The sequence below is a fragment of the Mandrillus leucophaeus genome, unplaced genomic scaffold (genome assembly GCF_000951045.1).
Source record: "Mandrillus leucophaeus isolate KB7577 unplaced genomic scaffold, Mleu.le_1.0 Scaffold98, whole genome shotgun sequence".
In the NCBI taxonomy this organism is placed as follows: Eukaryota; Metazoa; Chordata; class Mammalia; order Primates; family Cercopithecidae; genus Mandrillus; species Mandrillus leucophaeus.
This window is the reverse complement of record NW_012110696.1, coordinates 2,050,339-2,060,089: the sequence shown is the minus strand read 5'-3', so window position 1 is coordinate 2,060,089 and position 9,751 is coordinate 2,050,339. Positions and strand designations below refer to the sequence as shown.

The window sequence follows — 9,751 nt, the reverse complement described above, 5'->3', positions numbered from 1 at the left end:
CTTGCCCTTCCCTTCAGGTCCTCAGCAGATTGGGCAGGCCCCTCCCCAGTGGGAAGGCTGTGGGCTTTCCTCAGTCTACGCATTCACATATTAATCCCGTCCCAGAATGCTCTCACAGACACACCCAGAATAACACTCGGCCAAATGTTTGTTGGGGAACCTGGCAGCGTCAAATGGACCCGTAAAATTTATCATCATGCCTTCCGCCATGGTCTAATTTGCATTTCCCGGACGACTCGTGATGTTGCATGTCTTCCTAGAGATTACCTGCCCTTCATAGAACTTTTTTGTGATGTTCCTGTTCAAACCTTTTCCCCATTAAAAAAATGGGATTGCTAACTGGGTGAGGTGGCGGGTGCCTGTAGTCCTAGCTACTCGGGAGGCTGAGGCAGGACAATCGCTTGAACCCAGGAGGCGGAGGTTGCAGTGAGCCGAGATTGCGTCATTGCACTCCAGCCTGGGTGATGGAGTGAGACTCTGTCTCAAAAAAAAAAAAACAAACGGGTAGGGGGGGGTTTGCTTGTCCTAATACTGAGGCTGCAGGAGTTGGCTGTATTCCAGATGGAAGCCCTTTGTCAGGTGTGCTGTGAAGGCCTTCTCCCAGTCTGTGGCTCATGTTCTTATTTTCTACATTGTTTTCTGAAGAGGAGAAGTTTTAGTTTTGATAAGGTTCAGAGGATGGATTTTTCTTTTACAGTTGGTGCATTTTATATCCTTCTAAGAAACCGTTGCTTGTCTCAAGGATGCGAAGATTTTCTCCCATGTTTCCTTCTAAGGAGTTTCACAGTTTGAGCTTTTATGTTTAGGGCCGTGATCTATACGGACGCACTTGTCATGGGGATGTGAGGTTTGGGTTGAGGACCATCCCTTCCTTGTCCTGGCTGTTGCAGAGACTGTCCCTCCCCTCAGCAGCCTTGGCCCCTTGGCTGGATGTAAATGGACCCTGCCTGTGGGTCCTTTTCTGGGTTCCCCACCTGCATCGACCCCTGAATCCATTCCTAGACCAGTGCTGTACTGGCTTGATCACTCTAGCTTTATAAGAAGTCTTGCAATCAGGTGCCATTTATCAAAATTCATTAGAATATTTTTAACATTTTTAAATTTAAGACATTATTAATGTTACATATATATAAAATTTGCCATCAACCATTTTATACAGCAACCACTTTATCCATTTATAGCATAGACACTGTACCATAAGCACACAGTACCGTCATACCATCTGTATCACTAGGACCCTCTCATCTTGCAAACTGGAAACTCCATAGCCATTGAACAAAACTGCCTCCTCCCCACCCCAGCCCCTGGCATCCACCATTCTGCTTTCTGTGTCTAAGAGTCGGACTGTGTGAGATACCTCACAGAAGCAGAGTCATGCAGATCTGTCTTTTCATGATTGACTTTTTTCACTTAGCAGAAGGTCCTCAAGATTCATCCATGTTACAGCGTGTGAGAGGACTGCCTTCTTTTAAAAGGCTGAATACTATTCCACTGTGTGTTGTGTTAGTTTTCCCCAGGAAGACAGAACTCGTACTGGATATCGGTAGATGAGAGGATTTGTTGGGGAATCGGCTCATGTGATTACAGAGGCTGAGTCCCCCAGCAGACTTGCACCCCGGAGACCCTGGGAAGCTGGTGCATGGCTCAGTCCAGAGCCAAAGGCCTGAGAACCCCGGGGGATGCTGGTGCAAGTCCCAATGTCCGAAGGCCAGAGACCCTGGAGTTCCGATGCCAAAGGGCAGGGTCCCAGCCCCAGGAGGGAGAGGAAATTGCTTATCCACCTTTCTTGTTCTATCTGGGCCCCAGCGGGCTGGATGGTGCCACTCACCTGGAGGGCATCTTCCCACTCATCCACCACTCTCCTCTGGAAAACCCGCACCGGCACACCCAGAAGTAATGCTTCACGGGTTCTCTAGGTATCCCTAATCTAATCAAGTTGATGCCTGAAATGAACCGTTACATGTGCAGATACAGTCATGTGTCACTTACATGGAAAAGCTCTGAGAAATGCATCGTTAGGCGACTTCACGTGCGAACATCGCAGAACGAACTAACTCACAGGAGCCCAGACGGTGTGGCTGCTGCATGCTCGCACCGTGGTACAGCCTGTGGCTCCTGGGCTGCAAACCTGTGCAGGAGCCCAGACGGTGTGGCTGCTGCATGCTCGCACTGTGGTACAGCCTGTGTGTACACGTGGTACAACCCTCCTGGGCTGCAAACCTGTACAGCCTGTCACTGTGCTGAATACCACAGGCGGCTGTTCCATGGTGGTGGTTTGCATCGTACATGTTGAAACATAGAAAAGATGCAGTGAGAATGCAGTGTCCTAATCTTAATGCGACCACCATCACGTGTACGGTCTGTTGTTGACCAAAATGTCATTATGTGGCGTGTGACTGCCACGTTTTCTTCCTTCATTCCCCTGGTGATGGACATTTGGGTTGCTTCTGCCTCGTGGCTGCCATGAACACAGCTGTGCAGATACCTCTTGGGACCCTACCTTCAGTTCTCGTGGCCTGCTGGGGACTCAGGAGCCTAGTGCCTAACGTTCTGAGGAATTGCCTCGCTGCTCTCCACACTGCGCCGGGCACATTCCCTGGCCCTGCATGCGGGTCCCGCTGCTCCGCTTCCTGTCATGGCGTAGCTTTTGGTGTTTAGCGATCACCGTCCTAGCAGGCACGAGGGGATGCCTCATGTTTGCACTTGGGTCTGCCGGGTGGTTGGTCGTGTGGAGCATCTTGTCATGTATGGCAAGATGGCCATTGGTTTATCTTCTCTGTAGAAGTGTCTTAAGTCCTTCACCCGTTTTAAAATTGAGGATTTCCTTTGGTTGTGGAGTTGTAGGAGTTTTTAAAAGTGCATTCGGGATAGTAGCTTCATATGCAGATCCTGGATTGCAGCTATTTTTTCTCATTTTTTACTCTATTGGTTTTTCCTGCTCTGCAATTTTTAAGTTTGATGTAGTCCCATTTGTCTCTGTTGCCTGTGCTATTAGGAATCTATTTTTAGTGCTTTGCCCCTTTTCACAGTTCTTCTTGTGATACAGTCTGTTAGGTTGCCTGTCCTCATTTGGGCGAGCTGTATTTTCTGCTGGTCCCTCTCCGCAGTGCTGTTTCTTGTGTCTTACAATCTGCTGGCCCCTCTCCGCAGTGCTGTTTCTTGTGTCTTTCTCCATGGATTTGTTGTGTTTGGTCACTAAGCAATATTTCTGAGAAGTTTTTCTCCCAGAAAGGTTTGTGTGTGTTCAGCTTTCAGCCCTTGCATATCTGAAAGTAACTTCAGTTTGTCCTCATTCTTGAGTGATAATTTGGCTCGAGTTCGAATCTTCAGCATTTCTGAAATTCCACTCACTCGGTCACCAAATGCCCTTTAAGGAGCCTGTGAAGGGGGTGTTGCTAACCAGCCGGCTCAGGCCAGTGTAGGGGAGCTTTTAGGGCCGGGAGTCACGTGCTGGGTCCCCCGGAAAAGGAGGCGCTGCTTTCCGGGGCTGGCTTGGCGTCTCTGGGGGGCGTGGTCAGCAGCTGCCCCGCAGGAGGGAGAGGGTCTGCAGCGCTCATCCACTGAACGCAGATTGGGTAGCCCCAGGCCAGCGCTGGAGGAGGAGCAGGAGGAGGAGCGGAGGCAGGGAGGTGGGAGGAGCGTGCGCAGAGGCGTGGGAGGCCTGAGGAGTAAGCGGCCGGACGTGGACCCTGAGAGCCACTGGCAGGGAGGTGGGGGTCTTCCCAGTTGGGAAGACACCATGGCCCCGGTGAGCCCCTCCTGCGCCTCCTTCATGCTCGCGTCCTGCGTAACCGTGGCGAGTTTTGGGCAGGGCCTCTTTGCCTTGCGCTGGGAATTCCTGTCTGCAGCACATCAGCTGCCCGGAGCTCTGCCCTGTGCCTGAGCAGCGTAAGCACCGCGGTGAGGCGGATGGCCCTCCAGGAATTGGACTGTCCGGAAAGGCCCCGTTCCCGCGTAGAACTTGAATGCAGCTGAGGGCGTCCAGAGAGGCCTTGCTTTCCTGGTGGCGGTCTGGAATGTGCTGGTGTGTGGATGCTGTGTGGGTTCCTCCGTGCGAGCGAGGGTGGTTGTGCCTCTTTGTCTGTCCGTCTAATGGCGAAGACTTTCTGTCCTGCTCGTGTGAGACCCCGCATAGCAGAGCAAAGACTGAGTGTGCTTTGCGTCCTTTAGAAATTCCACCTCGTGGCAGGACACGCTCAGATGGGGTCTCCAGTGGGAGAGTCGCGCGGCGCGGGCCGCTGTCCGGCTGTGGTGTCAGGGCCTCGGGGGCCTTTGGGGCCTTCCCCAGTGGGTCTCGTTGAGCTTGCTTGCACTGGTCAGGTATTTATGGAGAGCTGAAGTGCTGTCTGCTGTGACTTCCCATCACTGGATGTGGAGCAGAGAAAAATAATTTCTCCCATCTTTCCTAAGCGGTACTGAATCCTTGGGAGAAATCTTGAAGGTGGGCAGTGTGGGTGATGGGACCCCCAGGCCGCGTGGCACCAGCAAGCTTGGTTCCGGATGCCACACACGGTGCCTGGCTTCGAGTCCATCTCGTGTTGTCACTGCTTTGTGAGTTGGTTAAACGTGTGGTAGCTTGACAGCTTCCCTGCCTTCCTTCTCAACATCCTGAGACTCATTTGCTCACCAGTAAGTGTGAGTCCTGCTTGGTAGCAGACGGTGATGCTGGCTGCCATTTACATGCCCTCCTGTGTGGCTGTCTGGTGTGAATGAGAGTGTGTGCACGCTGTCACCTGTGGTGGATCCACGTCGGCCCTGGGGGCTGTCTGAGTGGAGGGCAGCTGGGGCCAGGCTGAGTGGGGAGTGGCAGCCGGGGGGAATGGCTCAGAGCTGGCCTTGCCACCCGCCTCCTGTCCCTGCTTGCGGGGGGAAAGTCGGGGAAGAGCCCTGCTGTGTGACTCCTTCCTTGGCTGAGGCCAGTCCAGTCTCTGTTGCCCTGGTTGTCCCAGTCCTGGGAAGCCCACGTGCTGAGCTGCGTCCAGGTCTCCCTCACTGCAGCCCTGCCTTCCTCACGTGACCTCACGGCTCAGCACAGTGGCTGACACGAGGTCAAGGCCCGCCCAGGGCCAGGGGAGCAGGCAGTGCCTGAGAGTCTGTCCCCCATGGCTGGGCACGGCTGGAGATGAGGCAGAGGTGGAGCGCTTGTTCCAGCACAGCTGCGATGGCAGAGTTGGGCCCACTGCTCCCGGGCAGCAGCATGGCCATGTTGCTGACGTGCTGTGCGGTGAGCTGCTGGCTGCCAGCGCAGCTAGGACCATGACCACAGGCAGTGTTTCCTGCCAGAGCCCGGCCACGGCGGCTGGGGAGTGCTGGAGCGTGATTCTGTCATTCATGCTGCTTTCAAACCGTAGAGCACAGGGAACGGGCAGAGAAGAACTCAGCAGCGCTTCTCTCCAGAGGGACAGAAGACTAATGATGACGTTAAGATTATTTTCCATAGGGAATGGATGATTTTTATGAGTGGGGAAGGCAAATGCTCTCGTGCAGGAGGGTGTGAGTTGCGCGCTGTGGCTTCAGCTGCGTGTTTGAGGCTTGCTGTTCCCAACCCCAACCTGTGTGGAGCCCACGCCCCGTGCACCCTTGTCCCTGCCCGGCCCGGCCTCGTGTGGTGGTGCCTGCAACTGCACCAGCCTAGCTGATCACTGGCCAATCCTGTGTTTTACCGTCTGATGGCCTCACGCCCCGGTCACTGCTCTCCTATTTGGAAATTTCTTTGACTGTTCATTATTCTAGATGAACTTTGGGATTATTTTGTCTACATACACTTACAATGTTTTTGGCAAAAATTGGGGTTGCTTCTCATCCAGGGATGTGGAGTGGCTCTCCGCTCACCAGGGCTTTTGTGGGTCTTGGTTGAGGTTTAGAGTAGATCCTTTGAGACCACGAACCTCCTGAGACTTCTGCCTCTACAGTGACGTGAGGAGACGTGGTGTGTCCTCGGTGTGGGGCTGGTGGGGCTCACACCAGGGGAGCGGTTCCTCACCATCCTCCTTCCTCTCTAGGTGCCCTACGAGACGCTGAACAAACGCTTTCGCGCCGCTCAGAAGAACATTGACCGGGAGACAAGCCACGTCACCATGGTGGTGGCCGAGCTGGAGAAGACACTGAGCGGCTGCCCCGCCGTGGACTCCGTGGTCAGCCTGCTGGACGGCGTGGTGGAGAAGCTCAGCGTCCTCAAGAGGAAGGTTGGTCCCGCCCAGCGGTCCCTCTTTGGCCGGGGGCACGGACACCCCTTTTGTCTTGAAACTGAGGCCTAAGACAGGCAAGCTGCTATGGTGGGAATGCGGGAGGTGCGGTTGGGGGCCCTCTTCCCTGCTGCTTGCCTTCTGGGGCCACTGTCGGCTGAGCAGGCCAGCTTCCTGTTCCTGTAGGGACCGTGTTGTCTCGTTCCAGGAGTGTCCAGAGCCCAGGCCACAGGGAGGCCAGGATGTACAGCAGGTTGATTGATTTTTTTTTTTTTTTTTTTGAGATAGAGTCTCGCTCTGTCACTCAGGCTGGAGTTCAGTGGTGCAATCTCGGCTCACTGCAGCCTCCACGTCCTGGGTTCATGCGATTCTCCTGCCTCAGCCTCACGGGTAGCTGGGATTACAGGTACGTGCCACCATGCCTGGCTAATATTTGTATTTTTAGTAGAGATGGGGTTTCACCATGTTAGCCAGGCTGGTCTTGAACTCCTGGTCTCAGGTGATTCACCTGCCTTGGCCTCCCAAAGCTGGGATTATAGGCATGAGACTGCACCTGGCCTGATTGATTATTTTTAGATGGAATTTCACCTCCAAGTAGAGTGTGGAGTTACTTGTCACTGGGATTGGTGGACAGGGGCATTGGGACTAATCTGGCCCACTGAAGACACCCAGAAAGTGGGATAAGATATCTTGAAACATCACACTAAAAATACCCAATAGAATATGAAATAGAAAGGAATCACCAGGCCAGAACCGGCCGGCAGGGAGTCAGAGGTGAGCGGCAAGAGACTGCTGTTGCCCCCAGGGTGTTGGCCAGGCCAGGTGGAGGTAAGGACCGATGACTCAGGCCAAGGAAAGTGGGGCCCAGTGGAGAGAAGCTGGGACCCCACAATATTACACTCAGGGTGGGGTGTACCGGAAGTGGACTGGCATTGACACAGTGTTGCAGCCTAGGTTCAGAGGACTGGGGTGATCGGAGACCCTTAGCCTTCACTCCAGTGAGGTGGTCCCGGCTGGAGTCTGGTGGTGCCTTCCAGCTCTGGGTAGAGTCAATTCAGAGTCTTTCATGGGGAGAATACCTTCACTATGGGCATAAGATGATTCTTAGGTTCTTAGTTTTCAAGTCCAACATGCAGCACAGAGACAGGCTGGGCGACAGTGAGACCCTGTCTCGACACCACGGTGGGTTGGAGACCCAGCAGACAGTAGACAGAGGGCTGCACGGACTGCAGGGGTGGGGGCTGCCAGGTGCCACACCTTACTGTGCTTAAAGAACAGAAATAGGGTGGGCGTGGTAGCTCACACCTGGAAAGCACTGGAAAGCTGAGACAGCAGAATCACTTGAGCCCAGGAGTTTGAGACCAGCCTGGGCAACATAGGGAGACCCCATCTCCACAAAACATAAAAAAACGGCCAAGGGTACTGGTGTCCTCCTGTAGCCCCAGCGGTTACTCAGGAGGCTGAGGCAGAAGGATTGCTTGAGCCCAGGAGGTCAAGGCTGCAGTGAGCCATGATTGTGCCACTGCACTCTCTAGCTGGGCGACAGTGAGACCCTATCTCAAAAGAGTTTGAAAATCTCTGCAGGGAACAGAAAGTATAAAAAGTGATTTAAGGCTGGACACCGTGGCTCACTTTGGAATGGCGAGGCAGGTAGATTGCTTGAGCCCAGGAGTTTGACACCAGCCCGGGCAACGTGGCGAAACCCCATCTGTACAAAAAATATTAGCCAGGCGTGGTGGCACACACCTGTAGTCTCAGCTACTTAGGTGGCTGAGGCAGGAGAATCACTTGAGCCCAGGAGGTTGAGGCTGCAGCGAGCAGAGATTGTCACTGTACTTCCAGCCTGGGCAGCAGAGCGAGACACTGTCTTAAAAAAAAAAAAAGTGATTGGTCAGGTACAGTGGCTGGTACCTGTAATCCTAGCACTTTGGGAGGCCGAGGCAGGTGGATCTCCTGAGGTCAGGAGTTCAAGACCAGCCTGGCCAACATGGCGAAACCCCGTCTCTATTAAAATACAGAAAAATTAGCTAGGCATGGTGTGCGCCTGTGGTCCCAGCTACTCGGGAGGCTGAGGCAGGAGAATCGCTTGAACCCAGGAGCTGGAGGTTGCAGTGAGCTGAGATCGTACCACTACACTTCAGCCTGCACAGAGACTCTGTCTCTAAAAAAAAAAAAAAGAGAGATTCAGAGTTTAAAATGAATTAAAACTTCAATAAATGGGAAATATAATAACAATAGTGAAAAACGCAACGTTTGCCTATAACAGTTTAACAGTTAACAGTTAGACAAAGCTAAATACGGAATTAGTGAACTGGAGGGTGGGTTTGAAGTAACGATCTAGAATGGAACACAGAGATCGAAAAATCAAAGTGGCTGCAAGAGTAAAGCACAGAATAGAACAGAAACCTGTGGTGTGTTTCACCAGAGCCCACGAGTGGGTGGGGACAGAGATGGTGCCAGGAGAGTGACCAAGGTTTCAGAACTGATGAGTACCACCAGGTCAGAATCCTACACAGGGTAAGTGAAAATAAACCGACATGGTGGAATCGAAGAAAACAGACAAAGAAATATTTGAGAATCAACTAAGGGCAAAAGATCACTTCCAAAGGGGCAACAGACAGAAGGACAGCTGATTTCTGCACAGCAGTTGGAAGCCAAGATTCGTAGAATGTGCTGAAGGAAGCCAGCCCGAGTCCTGGATCTGTCCAGCAGTCAGTCGCCGTGCGTGCTGGTAAATTGTAATGAAGAATTCAGTTCCTCAGTTGCACCACTGCCCTTCAGTGTGTGGCAGCCACGTGGGCCGGTGGCAGCTGTGTTGGGCAGCGCAGGCCTGGAACGTTTCTATCTGGCTCGATTCATTTTTAACAAAATTGACTTTAAGAAAAAAGTATTGCAAAAGATTTTTTAAAGTCACCTTCTAACGATAAACAGTTTAACCAGAAAGGCATAGCAAATTTGAAGTTGCATGCATCTGGCAACATGGCTTCAGGGTACATTAATATAAAGGCAGAACTAACAGAGAAGCTGCAGATCCAGGTGGTGAGTTTTTCACTGCCTCGGTCTGCAGCTCTTGGACCAGGCACAGCTGCCCGGCGGACTCGGTAAAGCATGGTTTTCCCTGTCCCGCGATCCCCGCTTTTCTCCTTGTGAGTGTTGTGGGTTGGGGCAGCCTGGCCTCCCTTGGCGCAGGGCTGCAGGGCGTCCCTGTCCTGACCGGGTCTCTGTTGTGTGTGGCTCAGGCGGTGGAGTCCATCCAGGCCGAGGACGAGAGCGCCAAGCTGTGCAAGCGCCGGATTGAGCACCTCAAAGAGCACAGCAGCGACCAGCCCGCGGCGGCCAGCGTGTGGAAGAGGAAGCGCATGGACCGCATGATGGTGGAGCACCTGCTGCGCTGCGGCTACTACAACACGGCCGTCAAGCTGGCACGCCAGAGCGGCATCGAGGTGGGTGCCCATGTGCGTGTGTTCCCTTCCCCGTGTGTGTCCCCCTTCCCCCCATGTGCATGTCCCCACCCCCGTGTGCATGTGTTCCCCTCCCTCCAGTGTGTGCGTCCTCCCCCACCCACC

General features: G+C 53.4%; 1 protein-coding gene across 3 annotated transcripts in view; it reads left to right on the top strand.

Annotated features, from left to right (window-relative positions):
• Positions 1 to 3,518: 3,518 nt before the first annotated feature.
• MAEA (macrophage erythroblast attacher) overlaps positions 3,519 to 9,751 on the top strand; it is a 27,651-nt gene continuing 21,418 nt past the window's right edge. The window contains exons 1-3 of one of the 3 annotated variants that reach the window (XM_011970880.1): positions 3,519 to 3,748; positions 6,003 to 6,185; positions 9,425 to 9,628. In XM_011970880.1, the coding sequence (XP_011826270.1) occupies positions 3,740 to 3,748; positions 6,003 to 6,185; positions 9,425 to 9,628 (396 nt within the window). In that variant the 5' untranslated portion in view covers positions 3,519 to 3,739. Of the gene's footprint in view, positions 3,749 to 3,835; positions 4,025 to 6,002; positions 6,186 to 9,424; positions 9,629 to 9,751 lie in introns of those variants that run through there. The other 2 variants (XM_011970881.1, XM_011970882.1) reach the window with 2 other exon arrangements.